This window comes from Cyprinodon tularosa, unplaced genomic scaffold (genome assembly GCF_016077235.1).
Source record: "Cyprinodon tularosa strain WSP-4 unplaced genomic scaffold, ASM1607723v1 ctg130, whole genome shotgun sequence".
Lineage (NCBI taxonomy): Eukaryota > Metazoa > Chordata > Actinopteri > Cyprinodontiformes > Cyprinodontidae > Cyprinodon > Cyprinodon tularosa.
In genome coordinates this window covers 65,104-92,490 of record NW_024038115.1, presented here as the reverse complement: position 1 = coordinate 92,490, position 27,387 = coordinate 65,104, and the positions used below count along the sequence as shown (strand labels likewise).

The 27,387-nt window shown below is 39.0% G+C and overlaps 1 protein-coding gene across 1 annotated transcript in view; it reads right to left on the bottom strand.

Annotated features, from left to right (window-relative positions):
* The window catches only part of gpat2 (glycerol-3-phosphate acyltransferase 2, mitochondrial), a 70,992-nt gene that overhangs the window by 11,049 nt on the left and 32,556 nt on the right, over nucleotides 1-27,387 (bottom strand). The window contains exons 14-18 of the mRNA XM_038277200.1: nucleotides 27,148-27,308; nucleotides 26,960-27,063; nucleotides 23,242-23,426; nucleotides 22,671-22,748; nucleotides 13,493-13,615 (exon numbers count right to left, since the gene is read on the bottom strand). Coding sequence (XP_038133128.1) covers nucleotides 13,493-13,615; nucleotides 22,671-22,748; nucleotides 23,242-23,426; nucleotides 26,960-27,063; nucleotides 27,148-27,308 — 651 coding nt within the window. The remainder of the gene's footprint in view (nucleotides 1-13,492; nucleotides 13,616-22,670; nucleotides 22,749-23,241; nucleotides 23,427-26,959; nucleotides 27,064-27,147; nucleotides 27,309-27,387) is intronic.

Here is a 27,387-nt window from a genome sequence, read left to right as displayed (position 1 = left end):
TCAGAGGTCACTGAGTCAATGGCCCTTTACTAGGGGATATCCAGTCTTTGATAGCAGGGCTGGAGTTTGGTCTGCATTGCCAGTGTTAAGTTGGACTCTGCCTGATGCATGTTGGACTCTGACAGGACTGCCCTCTGTCATCTGTCCTGTTAATAACCTTTATGGACAGGATTCCCAGGCGCAGCCAAGGGCCAGAGGGGCTCTGGTTTGTGAACCAGGGGATCTTGTCTTTTTTTTTATATCGATGTAAACTTTTAAACTCCAATAAAAAACAAATGACAAAATTATTGCTAAACAAAAGCTGTAGCTAAGGAGCTGTTCTATACTAATGCAGTATTTATGCTGCTTTTTAGTTTGTTTTCTATAAGGCCTATTCGACTTAAACAGCTTATATGAGGGTTTCCATTGATATTTTATGGAGTACTACAGAAACATTGTATTGTTGCAGATCATGTCCATATATGAATGATTACAGAGCAACAATCTTCCGCTTCCAGCAGGATAATGCACTGTCACCAAGCTCAAGTCTTCTTAAAACTAACAAATTCATTGTATTCAAACAGGGTCAAGAAGCACCATATCTCAACTCAAAACAGCATCTTCAGGATGTGGTAGAAAGTGTTTCTCCTCATGGATGTACAGTGAATAGATTGGTTACTGTCCATGATGCCAATATGTCGATGTATATCAACATCTTTATTTAAGATACCTCACTGAATGCTGCGATTAAAGAACTAAAGCAGTTATAAAGACAAAAGATGGTCGGTTATAGCTAAATTAAGTGATTAACTGACTGGAATTTGCATACCTCTTTGGTCCAAAAATGCCTCTAAGCTATTTATGTTGTACACGTACTCTGATTCCATCAAGGGATGGATGGTGAAGAACTGTTATTGAAGGATTAACTGAAGTCCCAGTTTGTTTTTTTAAGTACTTTACACATCTGCTCTTATGTTCACATTTAGTCCCTTAAGGTTCTGATTTAAAATATCTGTTTTCTCTTACTTTTATTATCTGATAAATATTAATAGGTTAGGTTTTAGTCTGTCAGTTTTATGGTTGCAACTTTCAAAGAGAACATGATATTGTGATATACTCATTTTATTACCGAATCCTGTGATTAGGATGATGAATTATATTATCTGCATTGTTCTTCCCATCTTTTCTTTTTTAATATAAAAATGAGTTATATATATATATATATATATATATATATATATATGAAAGTTTCTCATGATGATTGATTCCTTGTGTTTCTTGCCCAGTATAATTCTTTTCCTCTCAGAATTGCAGCAGTTTGACCATGCAGTGGCAGTTCACAGGGTCTCTCTGAACACTTGGTATTAAGATGTGTCTATTTGAACTCTGGGAAGCATTGAAGTTGGCTACTCTGCAGCAGAGGAACACTTGGTCTGCCTCTCCAGGGCAGAGTCAGTTTCATCATAGAGTAAAAAAAAAAAAAGTTTAAAAATTTACCAGACAACAGCTTTCATGGGGTAAAATGAAAACAACCAATTTTTTTTACTTTATTTGGCAGTTGTTGCTATAACTCGAGATAAAACACAGAAACACTAACATTTCTGATGGTATAGTTGAGAATTAATGTTAATAGAAGAACCCCCTAAAGATGAGTACATTTGCAGCAAAATATAAAACTTTGGTACGTCAAATCTTGTGTCAGATTAATACTTAATGACCACTATTAAGTACATCTCAACACTAATGGGCTGAATCCTCTTTTCTAATAGCTGCCTTATTTTTCATGGCCTGGATTCAACAGGCTGTCTGAAGCATCCCCTGAGAGAGGCTGCAGGTCCATATAAAGGTGAGCGCTTCATAAAGTTTGCTTGCTTTGTTGGCCCATTCCACCGTACCTTAAAGGTGCTCTTTTGGAGTTGAGATCTGGTAACTATGAAGGTCAAGGGAATACAGGGACCTTATTGTTATTTTCATTAAACCAGTTTTTGATTTAATCTTTCTGGAATTGTACTAGGTGCATGAGATGTATGATGAATTATGAAGTTTTGTGTATGTCTTATTTTTCTTTATTTGTGAATGTAATGACTAAAATATCTTAAGCAAGCTATCGCCATGATATTTTGATTCTGGACTGAACTAAGTATTAGGGTCTCTGGGGTTTTGCTGTTTTTTTGGGGGGGGGGGTGAGTGAGCTTCCTGCCACAGAGGTGATCTTTGATGGTGGCTAGGCGGACCCCTGTTGCTGCACACCTGAGAACCTTTCCGAATCAAGATGACTAGTGAGTATATAAGGAGGCGAAGAAAAAAAAACAAATTTAATTAACTTAAAGTCAAAAAGAAACATAAATACACACTGATACACATAAGCGCTGATGTCAGGCGGAACGTAGTAACTCAAGAAAAGACTTGAAGAGGTTACTACAGCAGGCACTACCAGGCCAATGCACTGTTTGTCCCCTTTCCATCAGGAAAATGACTCAAGAATATTACATCAGAAACAAATACACTTAAGCAGAGTTTCTAAAACAATGCTGGAAAAGCAATCTTCCCCCTGCTGGCAGAAACTAAAAAACAAAACCAAAAAAAAAACTGCTGCCCATTTCATAGCTAAAGCACGAAATGGGCGGGTAAATATTACGTGCCACAATTATTTTTCACTTTTAGGTATCATGATGCTATTTTCTTCATACTTTTCTATAACTCTTGTCAAATTATGTCTGTATGTTATAATGCATTTTGAGGCAGTGTCCCACAGACAAATTTTGTTATGGTGATAAAAATCACACAGGCTCTTGATTCAGGGAACATTGGGATCAGAACTAATTAATACCCTTTTGCCTGCAAGGAACCTAACTTTGTGTGGGAGGAGTTATGGGGGAAGAGTGAGGTAAAGTACATATCATGAACTTTGGTTTTGTTGTAAAATTAATACATCTATTTTCTCCGCTTATCCGGGCTGGGTCACGGAGGAAGCAGTTTAAGCAAAGATTCCCAGACTTCCCAATCCACACACACTTCCCCCAGCTGCTCTGAGGGGACCCCAAGGCGACACTAGGCCAGCTCAGAGACATAGTCCCTCCAGCATATCCTGGGCCTTCCACGAGGCCCCCTCCCAATGGGACATGCCTGGAACACCTCCTGGCAGAGACCAACATGCACCGGGAACAGGTCTGACTTATTGCCGACAATGCGAACCAAGCTCATGCTGCGGTCATACAGAGAGTGGACAGCCCTTAACAGAGGGCGCCGGACCCCATACTCCCATAGCACGCCCCCGCAGGGCACCACTAGGGACATGGACTGTCCCCGACCGCCACGCGATATTGCAGAGACGTGTCAGCCAAGACAGTCCTACAACATCCACAGATTTAAGGTACTCAGGACAGATCTCATCCACCCCTGGGGCTCTGCCACCGAGGAGCTTTCTAACTATCTCGGTGACTTCAGCCTGGCTGATGGGCGAGTCCGCCTCCAAGTCCGCATCCTCTGCCTCCTCCTCGGAAGGTTTGGCAAAGGGATTGAGGAGACCCTCGAAGTACTCCTTCCACCATCCGAACACATCCTCAGTCGAGGTCAGCAGCTCCCCACCTGCGCTGAAAACAGTGTTGGTCCATCGGTCAGCCTCAATAGTCCTCCATGGCCTCTGAACTCATTTTGCCTCTGTAACTGCACGAGCCGCAGCACGCTTGGACTGCCAGTACCTCTCAGCTGACTCCGGAGTACCACAAGCTAACAAGGCCAGGTTGGCCTTCTTCTTCAGCTTCGGCATCCCTGTAACACGTGATGACTGAGATGGGAGGCAATGAGCAAGGCCACACCAACTGGCTGCCTCTCCCTGCAGGCAACGCGAGAGAAGTGGAGCGTCAAGCCTCTCTCAAGGAGATGGGATTGGGAACCCAAGCTGTGCGTAGAGGTAAACACAATGTAATCACATTTCCTCTATTTAGCAAGTAATTTTGTGGACTGCACATGTGGGAAATTTATAACTATATGCGAAAATGGTTGACCAGCGACAGTTCCTATGTGTGAGGGTTCGCAAATATAAATCTCTACAGATATCTTAAAGGCCAGTTCCAATACACCCCCTAGCCCTACTTTTCAGCCCTAGCCCTAAATTTTGCCGGTCCTGTGAGCATAGTGATGTCCTCCCAGTTCCTCTTTGCATGTAGGGTAGTGAACATATTAAGGGGTGTGTGGTAAGAATGTAGTCTTAAAAACTACAGATTCCAGTTGCTGACTTGCTACGGAAGGGCCAGAGACAATTTCCCGGAAAACATGCAGGACAGGGATTGTACCGAGCAACCAACAGTTTTTCTTTTTTTTTTTTTAAAGACAAACTTGTTCACCAGATTCTCCGGGACAACCAAGGTAAGGTGAGATGGCATTCTGGAGCTCAAACAGGAACAGCGGATAATCAGTGTGAGAACATGGCAGAGAGAGAAGGAAACCTGAGACAGGTGGCCAGCTGTAAACCCCGCTGAAGCTAAGGAATCACAGCGGAACATCGGAGGAGACTGCCCGGAGAACAGCGCACCAGAGCTAGGAGATGCTACAGCTAGCTTGGCTAGTTTTGGAGGCGAATTGCAGAGGATAGAATGAGGATGGCGGTAAATTGGACAAGTAAGCTGGGCAGACAGCACTGCTGAAGGCAGGGGAGAGGCTGTGCTGGTCAGAAGTAGGACAGCGGTACATCAGAGAAGTCCGCTAGGAGACAAAGCATGGAGAAGCTGTAGCAGGCCAGAGCTAGCCTCAAGAGGCCAGCAGTGGGAGATGGAAGGAGGACAATCAAGAATCAGAGGAGCTTGTCAGGCAGACAGAGTGGGGGAGATGTGCTGAGGCAGGTTGTTCCAGACCTTTAGACCTGCAAAGGTGAAAATGAGGTCTCCTCTAGGCTCCTGCTTAGTTTTTGGCTCTCTCAGGATCAGCTGACCAGCTGATCTGACAGAGCGTATAGGTGTAAAGATTTAGAAGCTTAGAGGGGTACGGTGGGAAAAGAATATCCAAGGGGTTTTAAAGCAAATAAAACACTATTTTAATGGATCCTAAAATGTTTAAAATAAATTCTGAAATAAATATAACTAGCATTCAAAACGGCTGATGGAAAACTAAAACAAACACTCCAGGGAATGCATTTGAATAAGCAATGAAATGTGTTTAAATAGAGGAATATGAGAATGCTGCATTCAGCTGTATAAACAAGGATGCAATCTCTAAGCATCCCTAAGAGATAACCTCTAAAACATTCAACAGTTGAATGCGTAGTCCAAATAGAGGCAAAATGTTGCATCATACTGCATGAAAAATGGGAAAAACTCTTCTTTCAGCAACACCATTGATCAATTATTGAGGAAATGGATCGGTTCATGGGTTGACAATTAACATAAAATAGCAGCACAGATGTTTATAATATGATTGATTAAGTTATTCAATATTTAATTATTCTTTTTAGCTGTTAATTGGTTCAGTATTGAGCCATTCTAAACTAGACAACTAGACATTTTGCTTGTAAAATAAAACTTGAAAAAAATCTAAAAACTAATAAAGTTAAGAGGAAAAGAATGTGTGCAGATAAATCTTTAAGAAATCTGGGAGAAACACTTCCCGAACGGCAAGCTTTTCTCAACAAATGTACTTGAATTACTCCCCAACTGCTGTTAAGTAGTACTGTACCTGAAGTGAACATATGCAGTCAAACTGAGCTTGAGCAGAGGAAGCAGGAGGAGGATAGCGAATGTTTTCTGTTACTTGTTAGAGAGCAGTGGCGGCCGGCCCATAGGGGGCGCTGGGGCACCGCCCTCCCTGATGAGAAGAGAGAAATGTAAAATATATTTTTAGAAATTAACTCATAAATGTCAGTTTTACTCTCTAGAGTGTTTACATATAAGCAAAACAAATTATATAAACTACATTTCCCTATCTACTGTCATTAATTTGTGGATTTCCACAGACAGACTCCTACCGTCTCTGTTCTGGGGGCGCTGATCAGACAGACCCACATTTGCAGAGAATCTGTCAATCATGTACTATTGCTAGGTGAATTTAATGGCCAATCAGCGTCTCAGAACTTTATGGTCTTGGGGCGCTGAAAATACTGCACTTTAACAGGCTTCTGAACCCAAGCGCAGGTGCAGACAATTAGAGGGAAGATGGCGAATGTAACGAACGAGATGCAGCTTCCACCAAATTCGGTGAGATCCTTATTTATCTACCCGTTTGCCAGAAGAACATCCCTGTTGTAGGATATGAAAATTTCATGTCATGGTTATTGTGACTGTGAGGAATCTACATCCTCTAACTTTGCGCGCCACACACACATTCCTGTTATACTGTGTTTGTGAGGACCAATCCACTCGCGCTGAGCCAAGTAGCTCCATTAACTTAAAACACACAAGCTGTCCTGGTTACCTGCTGGCATATTGAGGGTGCACACTTAATATTTCAGTGGGGTTAGCCGTGTGTGTGTGTGTGGGGTGGGGGGGTGGGGGGGGTGTGGTGGTGGGTGGGTGTGTATGTGTTTATGCTATGGGGACTTGTCATCTTCAGTCTGGCTGCGTCTTTGCTGGGTTCAAACCCAGTTTGGTGTAATTGAATAAGTCAATGAATCTGTGTAAAATAATTAAGTTGTAAAAATTATTTGTTTTTGTACATCAACTGTTTGTGGAAGTAATATATGGACAAAACTGATTCATGAGAAGAAATCAGAAATAAGAGAGCCTGAGGTGAGGGGCTTAAACTATTTAATGAGGGCTGTGGGAAGAAAAGCGGTAATTTCTGTTTTCTGTTTCTTTGTTACATTGCTGGTAACTGGAGGGAGGCTGAGGCCCAGAGTATCTTGTACATGTTTAGTTTCTTTTGCACCCTGTTTTGAGTTATTGAGCACAATAAATCACCAACACCGGTAACCCGACTGAGCCTGGATTCTTGGAGGCCAAAGAACCCCGTCACAGTGACCCAAATCATCACTGTTACTGTTATTATATAGTAAATTAAATCATTACTGTTAAATTGTATGTATTGTCCAATTGTTTATTTGAATTCTTATTCCGGATTAGTTGGAGACATACACTAGGCTATATCAGCCCCACCACAAATATTTTTCACCAGCCGCCACTGTTAGAGAGGTGTTTTGTTTCTGTCATTCAGCACCTGCTCTAAGGCAGCAGAGCAGTGTTGGGTGGGGGGAATTGTGCATTGGATTGATGAAGGTAAAAAAAAGGATTTTTTAAAAGAAAAATACAAGAATAAAAATAAGAAATAAAAGAGAAACAATGTTTTCAGAGGACAAAGCTGAAGCCTGTGAGTGCATTGTGTACCAGTGTGGATGGCACTGGTTCTACAGAAAACCACCAACTTTTTTGTGCCAGCACTTGTAAACAAAACAAATGGATGGATTTGAATTCATTTAAACAACTTAGATTGGTTTACATTCTATGCTCTAAATATGGCTACATGCCAAGATAACCAACTGAATTACAAAATGTACTTTAACTTCAAAATATTTTTTTGACTTTGGACCAGAGACCAACTGTCCAATTCTCCGTCTCCCCAGCCCATGGAAAATGCTTCTAAGATATCTAGCTCAGGGATTGCATAAAAACAAAATATGCAATAGCTGTAGCTGATGCACTTTATATGTCTGTGTCAAAGCACTTCATCTTCTGATTCCAGCAGCTGCCCAACCTTGTGAAACTTTTACAGTGACCCCGGATAAAATGAATAACTTTTATTCCAAAAAAGGTAACCTTAGAGTAAAAGAACATCACGAAGGAGATATATCTCAGCGAAAAGCAGCCAATCACGTCAGAGTTTCTACAAGGACGGCTCTAGTCCCGCCCACTAGGAATGTCATAAAACAACAAATGCAGCAGCTGTTCCTTGATGGTCGAAGTTGACAGTTTGGCATGATTGACATGATTAGTCTGTGGTAGAGATGCCATGAACTTAATAAATTAAAATTGAAATAAAGAAATTATTATGTAAATAAATGTATTTAAATAAATGACTGATTTAATGTCATAATTTCAAATATATATTTAATTATTTAATGGCAGATTTAATTATTTAATCATGTATTAAATAAATAATTACATTTTAGTGGTACACTCAATGGTGCATTTACTTATTTAATTTTATATTTTATTATTTTATGTGACATTTATTAGGTTATACTAGGGCTGGACGATATAGAAAAAAAGCTTATCGATAAAAAAAAATGCATATTGATCGATATCGATAATTATTGAAAAGATTTGAAACCATATTTTATGTGCAGCTCTGCCTGGACTTTTTATAATATTGCTAAATGATTTAATTTTAATAAAGAACACAAACACAGACCTTGAATAAAATCTTTATCTAACCTACTTTTTTAACCATAACAGAATTGTTTTGAAGAAAAATAACTTAAGAGACCTGGGTTATGTTATTAAATACTGACAAAGAATAAACTAAAGTGACCAGAAAAGTGACCAAAATGAATATAACAAATAAATAAATCCCCCCGCCGCCCCCATTCTTCTAAGCTGAACCTGGTTCAGCTTAGTTTCCTGCTTTAACCTGAGTTATTACTTTGAAGTTTCTGGCCCCTCAGCATTTTTATCTCAATTGTTAGAACTACGTGGGAAACTGCCCAGAACTGAAAATATATATTTATTTTCCCGAAATTCCCGAAGATTCCTCGGAGGAGAGCCGCGCCGGGGCCTACACAGCTGTACTCCTGCGGGTGTGAGCGGCTGAGATGATAAAAGTTGGTTGTGTTATCAGACTTCGTTTTCACTGGTTCCATACAAATTTTACAGATGACTGTGGTTTGTTTTTGGTCCGACTTGCCATAACCGAAATACTTCCAAACTGGCTAACTACAAAATCTCTTCTTTGGAACAATTTCCTCTGCCTCTCCTTGCTGCGACATCTTCATGTGCTCTGTGTTGTGGTTTGAGAGGGCGGCGCTTTGTGACGTCGTGCCTGGGTCTGCGATTGTGATTGGTTGGGAGGAAGTAGCGACTAGCATAAACCTACATGCTAGGCTACAATGAGAAGGAAGGAAAACAGCGTTTCTTTTTTATCAAACTTTTATCGACTCTCTTTTTTTCTATTGCGCCACACGTCTATCGATCGATATATATCGTTATTGAAATATCGCCCAGCCCTAGGTTATACATTTTACACCTATTTGTTTAAGGCTATTTTAAAGATTTTTTTTTTGTCCCGTTTAACCCTCCATAGTTCCTTTCCATTCACGTTTTGTGGTCAACCCTCGTGTTAATGAGGTTGATGGTGTTAATGGCTGACTATTGGGAAAGAGTGACATTAGCAGTACTCCCCATAGTAGAGGAGGCATGAATTAACCCATAATGCAACATTTCTGTTGCAAGAAAAAAAAATTTTGTGTCTAGTTTCAAATATTGAAAGTTTCTGAAGACATACTTTTTTATAAACCAAAATTAATCGAAGTAACTGAAATACAAGCTTGAAATCTACTGTACCTAATAAATCTATTATATGATTTAATTTTTACTATAGGCTAATAATACATGTGTTTCCTGTTTTCTGAATGTTTGTTTTTTAACATCAGACTTTGGTCAATACTATATTTTCAACAGCATCATTAATAAGGACAGACATTGATGTCCTCATTGTTGGAAGTTGTTTTTCTTGTTGATCCCATCTAAGCTTCCAGTTTGATGATAAATCAGTGTAACAGAATAATAGGAAGACTTTCATTTAACTGAAGTGGATTAACTGAGTTTGCCCTCAGTGAATTTTTCCTCACTTGAGAGCAGGTCATTTAGCAGGTTAGTTGCTTATTTTCACTTCCTTTGGTAAAAGTCTCCTTAAACTTGACCTTAAACATCAGCTACTGCCTTGGGGGCGACTGTGAGTCACATACCTTATGCTGTAGATCTTCATGGTGCGGCTTGATTTGTCCACTCATAGCAAACTCAATGGTAGGTTATATACTTCCATTTGAATGAAGTTCACATTTAGACTAACACTTAATATAGCTACAGCAGTTATACAATAGTTTTCAGATGAAAAATGTAATGTTCTCCGGGATGACGTAAACAGGGCTCTGGGTGAGTGCGAGAATAGGCGAGTGGGAGGCAGATTGTAAAGCGCTTTGGATAAATGCCCTATGTAACTGCAGTCCATTTACTGCTCCGTATCCCAAAATGATCCGATATGAGCAAAAAACCTGGAGCCAAAATGGTCCATCACTGGTTATCTTTTTGAGAGGCTGCAATATGCAGTGAGTAGATGACCTCAGTTTTTCATTTGTATGTCAAGTTCATTACTCACCTCACGATTTTAACCATCTATTGTAGAAATACAATTAGCAAGTGATTCATATATTCATACTCTGATTTTTCTCTTAATATGTTTTATTTTATGAATTTTAATAATCATTGTGGATAAATTTTTTATTTCCTTCTTTAATAGTGGATTTCTGAGTAGTTCTGAAAATTATATATCTTTTAAAATCCTAAATTTTATTCAAAACACACCTGGACAATATGCTTCTAGCTCTGTAAGAACCGAAAAAAGGCAAGAGCATGAATCCTCCTTTTGTGAAGAAGCTGGGAGAGATATCTTCATTTTTACATAGTTGTTTTGCGCCACATGTACATGTTTCTGCTCGTAAACCAAATTTGAATATGAAACAAAGATAACATGTTATGATAACAGGCAGTTAAAAAGTTGGTTAATCTATTTAGGGTAAAAGCTATTTAGGCAAAGAGCAGTGGTGGGCTCTGTTATATTGTCATTAACTACTAGCTGCACATCCTCCTCCAGGATTTTCTGCTACATCTACAACTACAGTGAGTCATCCAGAACCTGCAGCAGGCCCAGAGCATCACACAGCTACATCCATCCTGAAATTGTCTTTTTCTGAAATGCTGCATTCATAGGCTCTTATGCTACGTTCAGACCGGACGCAGCAAAAGCAGCAAAATCGCGTCTGCTGCTTCCTTTTTGCTACTTGTACCAGTGAGTTCTGACGCGCGGCTGAAGCAGCTTTGCTGCTCTGGCTGCTCGGTGCAAAAGTGTGTCTGACGCGCGTTGGGCGGAGCTACTCTATCCTTTCTCTGCCTTGCAGCTATATTTGCTGTGATCAGTGGGAATAAAGTAGTTTTAATATGTTTTTAAGTGAGAAAATACACCTGAAAACTTCATCAGTGCAGTCAGTTCATCCAGATTACAATCCTGCCTCCCAATGTTATTTCTGTCGGAGCCGCTCAGACTCCCACATACTGGCGGTGCGCCGACAGAAGGAATCCCTTCAACAGCAGCCTCTGGCCGGGTTGCCTCCTCGCGGTTCACCGCGGCGGCTGGTAGGTGTTTTTCATCTAAATAATCCGATCTGCAGGCACCAGAATAATAAAAGCGAACATATTCCGCCGGAAGATTTCTGCATTTTAAGTTAATTATGCGTTAATAAACTGTTTAAGAGGAGTGATCAGAGCGGTCTGTGTCATCAGCGCTGTGTCTCTCTCCCAGCCAGCTCCCAGATCAGCTTCTCTGATTGGTTGACGCGGCGCGTCGAGCAGCAAAAATAAAATTTTTCCATCTCGAGCAGCAACGCGTCACGCGCGTCAGATGCTTAAACGCGGCCGACGCGCTGCTTCAGCTGCTCAAAACGCGCCGTGGGACCTTTTGCTGCGCCTTGACGCGCGTCAACCATTGACTTTGCATGTAAACTCGCTGCTTGATGTTCTGCTAGATGTCCTGGTACGTGATGCACACCTTCCAGAAACTTCCACATCTGTCTTGTCTATCCGAGAACATGAATCCACAAGCTTTTTGTTAGTTAGTGGATCTGGAGAAAGTAAGGCCTGCTAACTTTTAAGATGTTCTTGTTGTGTTGTTTTTCTTTTGACCTCCTGGATGAGTCGTTGATGCACCCTTTGAGTAACTTTGATCGGCCAACCAGGGAATGACAACTTTAACAATAGGAGCTAAATTCCTTTTCAGTTTTCTTTTATTTTTTTAGTTTGAGACATCATTTAAGTTTTGAGAATTTTTAGGCTATTTTATGTTCCGTCTGTCATGATCGTAGCACTGATAACTGGCTTAATGGTTTGTTCCCTTCACCTGCCTTGCTGTGCCCAGTTTCTCATCACTTTTCACCTTATCCACCTGCTCCTGTCTATATTTAAACTGTTTGCTCCCAGTCATCAGTGCCAGATTAATTAAGTTTTCTGTGAGAGTTCTCTAGTGTACCTGCTGTACTGATTGCCTGATCCTAACCAGTTCTGCCCTCAGACCTATGGGCTTGCTTGTTCCTGTTTCAAATTTGTTTGTTGTTGTTAGCCATTCGGCCAGATTCTACTCCTCCTTCTGTGTACAGAGGGTACGGAAAGTATTTAGACCCCTTTACATTTTTCACCCTTTGTTTCATTGCAGCCATTTGCTAAAATCAATAAAGTTGATTTTATCTCTCATTAATGTACACTCAGCGCCCAATCTTGACAGAAAAAAAAAGTAGAAATGTAGAATTTTTTCAAATTTATTAAAAAAGATCACATCAACATAAGTGTTCAGACCTGTTGCTCAGTATTGAGTAGAAGCACCCTTTTGAGCTAGTACAGCCAAGAGTCTTCTTGGGAATGATGTAACAAGTTTTTGCTTTGGACCTGCCCTATCCACTTAAAAAAAAAAAAAAACCCTCCCATGAGGAAACGACTAATAAACGCATGCAAGAGCATGAACAAGCCCATTTCTCATTATGCACGCTCTGTTTAAAATTTCTGTTTGCATTACTCATACAAGCTTACTTTGGGAAAGAAGATTTTGACTTTTTCTACGATGTCGAGCACATAGGACAGCCTTACGTAAACATATCACCAGAATGATTGACAACTAGGAGGACCACTAATTTTGATGATCCATCCGGAAAAAGAACATCCTTCACTATACCTTTACAGTTCAACCAAAGTTTTTTTCCGAATGAATGATCACAGAAGCAGTTTGTTTCTGAAAAATGATAGACATACACCTCTATTACTACATTACAGATCTTCACAACCCAACCTGATACGTGATAAGAAAGAAGAAAAATCAAAGAAATCCCCCATTGACCGCCGACCCTAACATACGTGCCAATTAGTTTTGCATGCCTTCTATTATGAATCTAAGACATCCCAAAGTCACTTTGAAAACTGAACTCCTGCATCTACAGTTTACCGTTTGGTGTCTTTGGAAGAACCTTGGCGGTTTTGTGTTGGTTTGAAAAATCTAATGGAGCAGGAAGTATGTCTAAAGATGACACACTTTGCTAATTTACATTCAAGATATGCAGCTCATCTATGTAGAAGCTTTTTGTAATGGAGATTTAGAAACTTCAAAGTTCTTTTCATGTCGCCATTCTGGTATTTTTGCATCTGCCCTGTAGGTACTACAGATTCCCAGTGAGTGATCTTTATGAACATGAAACATTTGTCCCAATTTCAAACCTCATGCTTCTCTGAATCACATGAGGAGGCCGAAGGGGCTCCGCAAAGCTTTTGCATACCTTGTATGAGCACAAGTCCTCCTCCTCACAATCAGAGTCGCTGCAATAAGGGTCGTCACTGGTGGTCCATTTCAGGGCCTCTTCCCTTTTCCAGAAATCACAAACGGGAACATTTCGGGGTGCCTGTGTATGATAAATTGTACAACAAGCAGTGAGAAGTCACACTTCAAGGACTCTTTTATAATGTACTGCCTTGTAAAAAACAGACCTAGTTTATAACTAGATCTCTGTTCTCATCCTATAAGAATCCAGCAGCATAAATACAACCTTGTTCCGAGTGCCTTAACCTCACATGATGAATTTGCTAACAAGAGGTGTGAAAATACAAATAGGCTGACTTCTAAAAATGTGAAAGTTTTGTGAATTCTTTCTAAATACCTAGTGCTCTGTGCAAATGCTTTAAAACAGATGTTTCTGTTGTTTATCTTATATTATTCATAGTTTTGCAGAGTTTATGGAAATATTAATTTCAAGTCTAAACCATGCAAAACCCTTTTACTCATTTCTAAAATTACACTGGAGGAAAACGAAAGTTACATGGTTGTTTGCTTTTATCTTTCCTTATAATTTCAATTTGATTCAAAAACTCTTATTACTTCTGCTGCGCCAGATATCACACTAGCTTCACGATGCTAGGTCACCCTGACAACTTATGGTCAACCCTGCTCTTTGAGATAGATGGAAGTCAGCAGTGTGTAAAAAAACAAAAACCTTGACAAGAGTACAAAAGTAGCACAAAGCTGAAAGCTGAAAAAAAGGCAAGCAGGCAAATGTTGACAAGGAAGATGGTTGTAGATTTGATGAAGAATGGGAATATGTTTTCAGCATGCATGAGAAGTATAAAAATATAGGTGTTAACTAAGACAACAGACCATAGGTGTTTTTAGATAATTTTTGGAGGTGGTGAAGCACTCCTAAATTGAATCAATAAAATCTGAGTAGTTTTTTATTTATTTTGTATGTGCTTTCTAACATAAAAGTCTAAAAACTATACAGTACTTGGTTTAAAAAGTTATATGTTAACCAGTTTTGTTTTGAACAGCCATCTTAGATTTAGTATTCAGGACGAAAATATATTATTAGTCTTAGTCACATTTTAGTCATTATGATATGTGATAGTTTTAGTCGGACTAAAACTTAAAAAGGTTTTAGGTTCGTTTCAGTCAGTTTTATGTTAGAGAAAAAAGTTAGCCTTTATAATTTCGAAAAACAACCACATACTTTACCAGACTGACAGCTCTTGCCTAGATACTACAATAGCTGGGTATTGAATGCTGCCATGCAGTTTATCATTGCTGTTGGGCAGAGAACTTTGATTTATAGAATTTGAATTAAGTTTTTATGAATTGATGCCCTACATTATACAAAGATGTCTCACAAAAAATGTGAAAATAGCAGATCTAGTTCTACACATCTTGTTGAATATAGCAGACAGACAAGCTAACAAAATGTTCAATAAAGGAATGGTTTTATACAGACAAGGTTTCGATCTTAAAGCAAATACTTCCTGATCTACTATAAATTATGCATTACACCAAGGGCGTAGGTTTGATTTGAACTTTGGTAGGGACACTATTGGTCGGGTGTCATTGGTGCTATGCAATATGCATGCCCTTTTTTATGCTCGATGTGAGCATCCGTACTGATAAGAGGAATTCATTGTTAAAAGAGATTCAGCGTGTGTGAGCTGTGATTGACGCTCCATCAGACGCTCCTCTGGCTGTGATTGGTTGTTTTGTCTCGTTCCGAAATATTCTTTCCAGATTGAAATACAGGCAGTATGCGGGACCAATTGAAGCAGTTTTTTTCACAGGTTACATATCACATGTACTGCTGTCTGGGCATAGGGACAGTTTTAGCCAATATGACAAAAAAGTGATTTTTAAAAACTTACAGACTTCAGCTTTAATTGGCTGTGGCTAAGAATCAGAAATGTTGATGGCTTACAGCCTTTATTTGCCCATTTTTCCAGCAGTCTTCAGAACTCCTGGCTGACTCAGAATATTTCGTTTTATGAAAAAAAAAAAAAAAAAGGTTTTTGTTTTTTAGTGTACATGATATTCATTTTTTTTATTGGGACTAGTTTTGTAGCCTAATATTAATTGTAGTAACCGCTGCATTCTAGTGTGAATAAATTTTCAACGTTCTGCTCCAAGCACACGCGGACTAGAAAACAGCCAATCAGAGAGAGAGAAGGCGGAACTTAAGGCAGAACAACCAATGAGAGTGGAGTTAAACAGCGCAGCAGTTCCATGCGCTGCTGCGTGAAAGGGACAGGAGAGAGCAGGCAGAGGAGCTGCGAGAGGAAAATAAGCCACTGCTGCAACAACTACTGCTGGAAATTATAAACATGTTGCTCACATCCAATTATTGGTAGGGACAATTATGTCGGTTCAAAATTTTGGTAGGGACATGTCCCTATGGTCCCTATGCAAACCTACGCCCATGCATTACACACAGATCAATAAAATCTTCATTACTACAAAAATAAAGAACAAAAATGTTCTTCTTTCTACCTTGGCAATTTTGGCTTTATGTCTTCAATTTGCTCCTCGATTGGATTTAAATTCACAGGGCTTTGATATAAAAAATAAGGACAGAACCTACATAATTGCCTTGTAATTCCATGGCAAGCCATACCTAAATTTAATGAATATGTTAACTAAAATGTTGAAATATTTAAAGGAAAGAGAGAAAATATTTTCATGACTATTCAAGGAAACACTTATGATACATTCAGACCACAAGCAGCAGAGGCAGCAAAAATGAGCATGCTGCTTCATTTTTTATGCTTGTACAAGTTTAGTTCTGACGCGTGGCTGAAGCATCTTTGCTGCTCTGGCTGCGCGGTTGAAAAGTGGGCCTAATGCGCGTTGGGTGGAGCTACCCTATCCCTTCTTTGCTTTTAATATGGCAGCTATATTTACCATTTTAAGTGGGTAAAAGTAATTTTAATGTTTTTAAGTAAAAAAATCCACCTGAAAACTGTGCAGTCAGTTCATCAAGATTACTATCCAGCCGTCAAATATTATTTTGCTGTCAGAGCCGCTCAGACCCCCGTACACACCGGTGGAGGTCTGGGAATCCCCTTCAACAGCAGCCTCTGGACCGGTGGAAGGCGTTTTTCACGTGTGTAATCCAAACTGCAGGCACCAGCATAATGAAAGCGTCGAGCAGCAAAAGTTCAATTTGTCCAACTCTAGCAGAGGCAGCAACCCTAACAGCTCAAGAGCGTCATGTGCGTCAGATGATCAGAAGCTCGTGAGGTGTTGCTCCTGCTGCTCAAAACGCGCTGTGGGACCTTTTGCTGCATCTTGATGCGCTTCAACCATTGACTTTGCATGTAAACCAGCTGCTTCTGCTGCCTCTTCTGCTTGAGGTCTGAATCTAGCATTACATCATATATAAACAGATAGAAAAGATAACAATGAGAAAGAGATATTTAAAGATCTATGTAGCTTTTCACCTGGCTCTTTATCCAAAAACAAAAAGGATGTAATTAAATATTTTCTTTTAATATAATTTAGGGATCCCTTTTGGTAGAAATTAAAGAATGTTTAGCATAACCTCTTCTGAGCTGAAAGAAATAAAATCTTAATAGTTACACAAAATGATTTTTTACACTTGACAGAAGATGATCAGCCACATAATCTATTAAGTAGTGAGAGCAAGCCATCGGTGTGGAGCATAAAGCGCAGACACTGAGCTAAGCGTGCACAAAGACGCATTTCTGCACAAGTACAGGTGGAAAAACAGTTTGTCAAGAGTTTAGAGCGCAGTGCCGCGTTGTCAGACACCCAGACCATTCTGGATTGTTTTCACCCCGCCGCTGCTGCCATGATCCATCTGTGGTCATGCAGAATGAGCACTGCTGCACGGCAGGCTGCATGTTCAAACAGGATGCAGCAGCACGACTGATACTGCTTAGCAGATTTCACCACAATGATGACCAACTACCTGCTAATTTTTATTTAGTCTCGTTGACTAAAACTCCCACCCATAACTCTCGTTTTTGTCAACTAAGATCCATGTTTAGCTAGTCAGTTCTCGTTATTGTCATGAAAAAAGGAGTATCAACAAAATTATTTTGCCATTTTCATTGTTGACGACAAAAACACTGATGTTAACCCTCCCCACCGCCTAGGACATGGTTTGATCCATCATCCTCCTTCCCAGAGTCTGGGAGATCTACAGTCATGGCCAAAAGTTTTGAGAATGATTCAAATGTTATTATTTACCAAGTCTACTGCTTCAGTTTTTATAACAGAAATTTGCATATACTCCAGAATGTTATAAAGAGTGCTCAGCGTAACAGCAATTAATTGCAAAGTCAATATTTGCCTAGAAAATGAGCTTTATCCCCCAAAACACATTTCCACATCATTGCAGCCCTGCCTTAAAAGGACCAGCTAACATCGTTTCAGTAACACTTTGAGGGGAATTACCGCAATCAGGTGTATTTGGAGATTTTCGGTCAGATTTCTGGTTGGTGAAATGGTCACGAGCGAGGTGCTCTAATGTGTCTGGGACTGTTTTGTTTGCTTGTTTTGTATTATCTTTAAAACCACAATTCAAAATCAATATTTCCATTTACAAAATCATAAGTTAATAGATTTTATATATGATTTTTTTCAGTTTCTTGTCAATTGAATTACTGTTTTGGATTTTGCTTTTTCTTAAATGGGAATGTTTCTAAAGTTTCAAGCACAACTGTATATATTCCACTAGTTAAATACGATCTATTGTATGATTGCCAGTCAAAAGAGGGAGAGCTGTACAAAGGAAGGAGAGGAGCAAGGTGTGTGCAAAACGGAAGGTCAGGATGAACCAAGTAAGAAAATGAACAGAACAGCTGCATGTCAAACAGCTTACAGAGAAAATCATTTAATTCAGTAAATCATTTTAAATACATCATGGAAGTTATGTGATTACCCAAAATTAAATGCTTCTTTCTGTTTATTATGTTTTCCTACTTGCTTTAATACTTGCTTAATTTCACTATACAATTAGGAGAAGAACAAAACTGAGGGAGATAGGCAGATCAGACAAGTGAGGGAGAATAAAGAGCAGCATACCAGACACCAAGCTGAAAATCTCAATCTCAAAATCTGCCTTTTGATTTAGGGGATAAATCTACTGGTCCTAAACAGTTAAAACTGTTTTAGTACCCATTCTTAATTTAATTAAATGCTTCTTTATGCTTTGCTTGTTGGGTAGGTTACCAAAGTGCTCAGATAATATGCATATATGTAGTCAGTAATTGGCAAAACACATTGAGCAAGTTTCAAAAAATGTAGAAAAGATGCATCTAGTGCCTGGCCAAACAGCTCTCTGTGTGCTCAGCCCCTCTAAACATCTGATCCTACAATGACCTCTGCAACAGAACAGACTGGAGATGCAGTGACTGAGTAGACTGTAGTTACACTATATTACCAAAGTATTCCCTTACCTGCCATGACTTACATATGAGCTTAACATTTCTAATGCCTAGGGGTTCAATATGATGTTGGTCCACCCTTTGCAGCAAGAACAGCTACAACTCTTGTGGGAAGGCTGTCTACAATGTTTATGGGAATTTTTCTGTATTCTTTTAAAAGTGCATTTTAGAGGTCACACACTGATGTTGGGTGAGACGGCAGCTGGCTACCAGTCTCTGTTCTATCAGGTTGTTTTCAGGGCTCTATGCAGGCTTGTAGGTTCATCCACAACAGACTGCCAACCATGTCTTTATGGACATAGCTTTGTGCTCTGGTGCACAGTCATGCTGGAAGAGGAAGGTGCCAGCTCCAAACTGTTTCTACTAAGTTAGGAGCATGAAATTGTCCAAGATGTCTGGTATGCTGAGGCATACAGAGTTTCTTTAACTGGAATTAAGAGGCAAAGCCCAGCTCCTTAAGAACAACCCCACACCATCACCCCCTCTCCACCAAACTTAACACCTGACATAATGCTGTCAGATAAGTTGCAATGCACTTGATGTATGGCCTGGATGCAGCTGCTCGACCATGGACATCCATTCCATGAAGCTCACTGTTCCTGAGTTAATATGAAGGCCACAAAAGTTTGGAAGTGTGCAGTGACTGACTCAGCAGAAAGTTGGTGACCTTCTTGAAATATTTAGGACTGAATGAATTTCATAATAGGATTTATTGCACAGGGGGCATCCTATCACAGTTCCATGCTGGCAGTCACTGAGCTCATAAGAGCGACCCACTCTGGCATAATTGTTTTTGACAACAGATTGCATACCTCATTGCTGGATTTAATACATTTGTGACCATGGAAGAGGTTGAAACACCTGATTCCAATAATTTGGATTGGTGAGAAAATGCATATAGCAATATAGAGCAGTTAGCAGCAAGATGTTGCAGACATTTAATCACTTAGTTGCTTAACAGAGCAGCCTGATCTTCTGTCATCTGCTGATGCAGCAACACCAGTCCAATGACTAAAGAGCTTAACCACCTGATAAGGAAGGTTTTATCTGGTCCACAGTTCATTGTTCAATGAAGAACCTTCCATAAAATAATGAGCAAATTTGACAACCCTTATGTTTTTTTCCCTTTCTTTAATAAGTATAGCATCATGACAGAGAGAGAACTTCAGCCACAGTCATTGCAGCACCTTCCATCTGACTAGGAGGAGTAAAAAGTCTATGTAGATCAAGTTTTGTACACACAATATGAAACAGGCCAAAGCTTCTCTTCAGATTCTCTTTGTTCTTTTAAAATCACTTCCTTGTACCTGATCATAGCTAGAAATAATGGTGCTTAAAATCAAGTGAAGAAAAAAAAAAAACAGATGTGAGGCTACAACAGAATACCTGGAAGGGGTCTATTAAACTTATCAAGATTACATAAGTTGTCTTAGGCTGTATTTTTCTGTTAACAAAACCTAGCGAAAAACAGGCCTAAATTGTGCCTTTTTGCAGGGCTTACAGTCGAGTAAGGGCAAAGAGGCCCAAAAAAGTTAATTTAAATTCTTTTTAGTTTTTAAATACCCACAGGTGAAAGTTAAATGGAGAACAAGCAAACATTGCAGGGAAAATGATCAGAAAGTAGAATGAAAATGAGGTGAAAATGAGCCAAAGAACAAAGAAAAGATAATAGACTTTTAGAAAGCCTCTAGGATTATTGATCAAGAACATTTAATTAGATTACAAAAAGTCTGATTCATTGGGAAAATAATATAAAAAAAAAATGAAGGATGACTGGTGATTTTCTCTTCTTCATGGTGCTCTAAGTCAAAGGAGTTCAAATAAAAATGCCTGCAGAGCCATAACAGAGAAATATCACTAAATAAATAAAAACAAGATAATTTCCAAACGAGTGTAAATCAAACACTAAGAGCTGGAGGCAACATAAAAAATTTATTTACAGATAAAACAAACTGGAGATCTGAATTTTTAATAAGGAATTAACTTCAGGCAATAAAAAATGTTTGAGCAAGACACAAAAACTGTCTTTTTTTACAGTCTGATGTTAAAACAAAAACCTTTACCTTTTTTGGATCATATAGTAAAACAGAGTTCTATTGCCATACTGAGAATCTAAACTTTTTTTATTAACAAAAAGTAAGTAATAATATTATATGAATAAATTCAAAACACTAAAATAATTTTTATTTTAGTGTTTTATTTTATTTTATTATATTACAATATTTAAAAGTTGTCTACTTTTACTTAAACTCTTACAAGAAAGTGCAGCCTTCCTCCTTTGTTAAAATACCGCAGAAGGCTGCAGTTTGGATGATCACATCAAATCTAGATAAATATCAAGGCTTTCTTCTCTTTTAAACAACTTTTCACTCTCTGCATTTAACCCATGCCTTTTTTGCACATTCAGCGTCTGCTCTGCCGATAATGCAAGCGTAGAAAAAGAAATGTGCTGTTTACCTGTGCAAAGAAAGAAACAACGAAAGAAAAATGTCTGAGGACTTCAGTGTTGAGGAAGAGCATGAGTTCTTTGCCGAGCTGAATGCGCACTTTCGTCTGGTTTGGTCTGCCGCGGTTTCCATAGCGTCGTGAAAGCGCTTTCAGGAAATCCTATACACTACTGTTTATGCTCTAAAAACATTCTAAATGACTTCGTTTCGAGTAAATTCTGGATGCTACCCACTCAGGACACTTGGAATACATTGGACGAGCAGTATGGAGGAATATTGACACGTTTTTTGTGGACTTTTATGGACCTTTCTGCCTCGGGCGCCATAGACCTCCATTATTTGAATGTCAGCAGACAGCAAGAAGCCTCCCAGATCTCCAGATGCATTTGAGATATCAAAAAAGTACTCCAGAGTGTTGTTCAGCGTGGGGGTGAGTAGAAAATGAAGGCTAATCATGTTTTGGGTGTACTACTCCTTTAAGGCTAATTGAAAAACATAGAACATTACTTGGGGAGGTCCAAATATCTCTTCCAGATATCTGGGCTATTTTTTATTTTAATTTTTTCTTCTTCCATGATTTCACAAGGTAATATATAGATAATATATAAGAGGTTTCACCTGAAACTACATCCATAGGTGAGGCTTTGCAGCTTACAAAGCCATAGTGTCATTACTCTCCTAAACCATTAAAAGGCCAAGCAATTATAGGAGATATAAATTTTTTTTTATAAATAAAGTAGCTTAATAATTCTTTAAAAGAATAGTAGTAATTTATATAATTACAACATGTAGTATGTCAATAAAATTTTAACAGTCTTAGTATGAGCCGTGTTTAGGGGGGTTGATGCATTTTAGTGGTAAACAGACAATGGATTATTTATACTGGTTTCCTGCTAACATTTTCAAACTTAGCTGTTGTATTTTTTTGTATAAACATTAACCTGTCTGAGGACTAATGGGGGAAATAAGCAATCTTGTGATTAAGTGGCACCTGCAACTTTCCTTTTATTTAAATGATCAATTAAATATTGTGCAATGTCCCTGTTTGTATTAGGAATATACCGATAAATATGTTAGGTTTATTCTTATTTAATACCAATAAATACTAAAAAAAACAAAAACAAAATGGCATAAGAAAATATCTGGTTTCAACTGTATTAAAATGGAAAACAAAAACTTGCTATAAATAATTTGTGGTCTTTCAGCCTACATTATTTATACTATATAGTCATATATATTCATACATATATATATATATATATATATACTGTCAGAAATGTTTAACGGTTCTTACTTCCTCCATGATCAGGATCCCACAGCGGACCAGACTGTCGACAGCATCCAGAGCGAGACTCTGAGCGGACTGACAGGGCTGAGAAGAGCAAGAGTGAAAATGGCTCAACTTGGTGGTGGAGTACAGTCAAAGGCAAAAACGGCTTCAGCCCATCACCATTCTAGGAAATATAGACAGCTGACAGAAAATATAAGGTTTGGAGTAGAGATGTAGCTAAGAACACAGAGGGAGAAAAGGGAAGCTGGAAGAGAGCTGAGGGAGATATTTTTTGGTGAGAAATGGAGTGGGAAACAAAGCTACAAGCAAAGGAGACAAGAAAGAGCAGCTGCTGAAATGAAAGGTAGGCTCACAGAAAGGAAAAGTATTAGTGGCTCAGATACAGAGCCCTTGAAGTCAGCCTGATGAAGCATGTACATTCAGAGAAACACACACACACACACACACAATTTGAAACCTCTCTCTGGCTGAGATAGAGGCAGCAGAGCAGGATGAATGGCTGTTCGGCTCCATTAAACATCCATTGAATGAGACACACTGGGTGTGCATTTGTGTGATATGAATACAAACTCACTGGCATGAAGCCCGGAGGAAGAAGATGGCAGAGCTGCAAGGCTTTCTCCGTCAGCTCGGACTGACCGAGCACCACGTCAAACTCCATGTCACCTCTGACCTCTTCTGCCTTCACGCTGTCAGTCCTCACCGTGCCGCTGACGCCGCAGAGGACCACCTCGCACAGCATGGCTGACACTGCACACGCTAAGACCAAAAACATCAGAGTGATTGAAAAAGCACATAGAGGGAAACAAGCATTTGGCAGCAAACCATCTCATAATGTTACAACTTGGCAGAAATATTTCGGATGGATGGATTTTGATAATTTAATTAAGCTTAAGTTCTTATTTTGTTTGCCGAGTCTAAAAGAAATCATCCCACACTGTTTTTGTTACTAAAAACAAAGCAGCAAATACAAACCACTTTTAAGGATGAAAAGACTTATTATCAGACTAATAAGCAGCTATGTTACTATTGTCACTACAAGTTACTATCCATTTGTGAATATTTTACACACAACCACAGTAACCAATGAAGAATCATTGATGTAGAAATTATGAATGAATCGCATCACGAAACATTATTCTCCTGCAGTGCCAGAGCAGGTATTTCTTCACCTCAGCCTTCCTGTCAGCATGAAAATAAAAAGTAGCTGATATATAGCTTTGGGGCTAAACCACAACTTGATACAGAGACTCTGGCAAATACGCAGGCTGCTCAGCTTACTGCTATTCAATGATTAGCATAGATTACTGATGCATATGCTGCTGTGCCCCAAACTCTTCAGCCATAGAGAAAGCACACTAATTAAATAAAACATTGCCATGCATTATTCAAAATAGCAGCAAGTAAAACTTCGGCACTGGGGAGTAAAATGTCCAACCCACAGTAGTGCTTGTGGTTAGCTGCTAAACACACAAGCACTCTGGTGAGACCCCAGCTGTTTCTATTGTTTAGTTTTTTTTTTTTTTAGAAAGAGAAAACAAGCTTTGTGTTTTCACGATGCAGTCTGAACTGAGCCAGTATGAGATTCTAACAGAATGTTGATAATTTGAGAGTATTTACTAGAAATGTAAGTTATGAAGTAATGAATTATTCTTAAGTCAATTGCTCTTATTGATCACCTAATGAGTGATAAGGAGGACTAAATCTTAATTTTTTTTAAATATGCCAAGTGAAAAAAAAAAATCTATTACATTTTAACAGTTTATAGTGCCAGCAGAATAAACCACGAATAAACATAGAACATATGTTCTTAAATATAAATAAACTTAAGATAAAACGAAACAGGGACCAATTAAAATGCGAAAACACAAATTTCTGCTAATTTTAAGTCCCAGTATGTCACTCCGTCATACTGACTATTTGCCACTACACTCATTTAAGTACCCTCTAACTGTAATATAGCTCTCTGTATTTAGTGTAATCCAGACTTTGTGTTGTTAGCAGTGCTTTTAAACAGATAGTTTCTTTTCAAACACAGAAACATGTTTAAAGCTCTGTGGACTGCATTAACTCACATAAGCTTAACCCATCGACCATGCTTTTTGCCAGCATCTCTTTTTCTATAATGTTACAAATGTTTTTAAAATTATTGTATCAACATCTCGTTCAGAGAACAGCAGAGAAGCTGGCGCTGCCCCACCATGCAGCACGGCTAAGTGGGCACTACTTGGGGATGACGTAACATGTATTCTGTATCGTTATTGCAATTAAAAAGTGTAAATTATCCTAGATCAATTAATTCATGTTTTTGCAGAGGCATATCTACATTCTGGCATTACCCTTGCATATATCAGTGAGGCTCTGCTTAATGTAGCGCCCTCTACATGATGGCATCAACATTACAAAACTAAAAGAAATTCCTTTTGGCAGGCGTTATCAGTAATCAGATGGAACAAATTTTCACATAATAAAGTAGCAATCCAAAATTAATCAGTCAATTATTTGTTAAGACCCCTAATATTTACAAAAAAAACATACATTTATTTTGGTCGTTGATTTGTTGTATTTTTTTTCTTCAGAAGATTCAAACCAGAGCGGTTCTTAAAACTACATGTATATAAAAAAAAAAGTTGTGCCTCAGCATTTTTAATCAGTCACTCTCTAAAGTGTACAAATCACAGGCTATTGGTTAAAATAACAGATACATTTATAATAAAAATAGGGAAACTTTATGATATAAATTTAACTGTTTCGATAAATTAGACAAAAAACTAGAATAGAGCCTTATAGGCTGGAATTATGAGATGTATTTTGCTTTATAAACAAGAAATGGATTATCCAGTTTGAAGTGGTTTAAAAGAATAATGAATCCCTATAATAAGGAATAGAGAAATATTCCAGCAGTGCATTGACCTGAAGAAGATGCTTTAGTGTTGGTTCACCTCAGCCAATTTCTGGGTGCCTTAATGCAGCTTGATGTTTCTTTATGATAATTTCATCTATGAGCTCTGCAGATAATTACACATTAAGTTCTTCCTGGGCTCAGCGCAAAGCAGTGAGCAACGCTTTATCTCTAAAAGGCAAATGAAGTCAAGGCTGGAGTTAAATGGCAAGCGGAGCAAATATACAGTACAATGACAAATCTAATGACAGGAAGGCTGAACTCAGGAAGTAAAGAAAAATACTGAATTGTTTTTATGTTTGAAAAAAACTGGGTTATGCAGGTCCAAGGAAAAGGACCTGCATAAGCAACTGTTATGGAGGAAGGTAACTGTCCAACTGGAGACATTAAGGCAGAATTTTTTGAGTTAAGACGTTATCCAGGCACGTCTTAAAGCTGACAAACAGGAAACAACAACACCACTTTTTCCTGCTTCCTGCATATCACTGGCGGCACAAAAACAGCAAGTACAATCACAAGAAAGAGTGCTGTGTTTTTATGTTTTGACCGTGTCCTTGGTAACATGTCTGAATCTGATCATAATAGTGACCATGTGTAAAGTAATAGCAACATGCATTAGGGGTTATTTGCAATGCATTTTGCCTCTGTGGCAGTATGGTATAGAGAATATGGGCAGGTTTTTTTCTACTAAAGGCGACAGTGGCGTCGGATGAAAGAGTTTCCCTTGCCCACTCGTGGCAGTGTACGGCAGCTTCCTTCTGTCTGTGAGCCCCAGCGCAGCTTTGGCTACAATGTAGCTTGCCACAATCAGTGTGTGAGTGAATGGGTGGCTGACTGAATGTAGTGTAAAGCACTTTGGTCAAATCCCCTGACCTGTATAGAAGTACAGGCCATTTACCATTTAACGCAGAGGTCAATACAGGTCAATATAGGTTATGTTGTGTAATAATTGTGGTAGTAGCTATATTTACAGAAAGGTGCATCTCAAGAAAATTCCCCCCAAAAGGAAAATAAAGTATTTTCATCCTATATTGTATAATTATTAGATGTTTGCCTTGTAGCAGACAGGCGTTTGCCATCCCTCAATCTGCTGAAAGCTCAGTTAAAAGGTGAAGTGGTAATAGAAGTGCTGGAGACTGAAGCCACCTAACAGCAAATACAGTTGTTGGAGGAGAATTTAGAGTAATTAAATTAGCCTTTTAGCATTTGTAACATACAGCAATTTCAATGATTGCTCAATTAGGTAATATGCACATCTTCACATTGACTTGGCAATAAGTCATAAGGACTCCCATGAGGAGTGAGAAAAGAGATAACATGGTCTAAAGATGATATATCAGCTAAATCATAGCAGAAACTACACAAGATAGTAGCACATAAAGTGACTCACCTCCAATGACTTCTAGTATCAATGCGTGTGTCACAATCTTGGCCTGAAGGGAGAGGTGGAAGATGGAAGCTAAAGATGGGCGTGGCAAAATGAGGAGCTCTCCCCTAAAAAACACAAAGGTTTTTAATCCAAACCTGTGCTGTCAGTGCTAGTTTTGTTTCTGTGGCAAATAGGAAAAAAAGAACTACCATGACGGCGGTGCAGCAAAGATGAGGTGAGGAGCGAGCATAGAGAGCGAGTAGTGGACAATTTCTGGAATAGTTCCTCCAAAGCCAACATCTCTGTTTCTGAACACAAGTTCCTCCAAGAGCCAGGCCACATCACGACACAGGACAGATGTACTCACACCCTGAGGAGCAGAGGAAGAAGGAGACATTTAATTCCAAAAAGCAGACGTGAGCATTAACCATCTGGAGATATGAGTATGA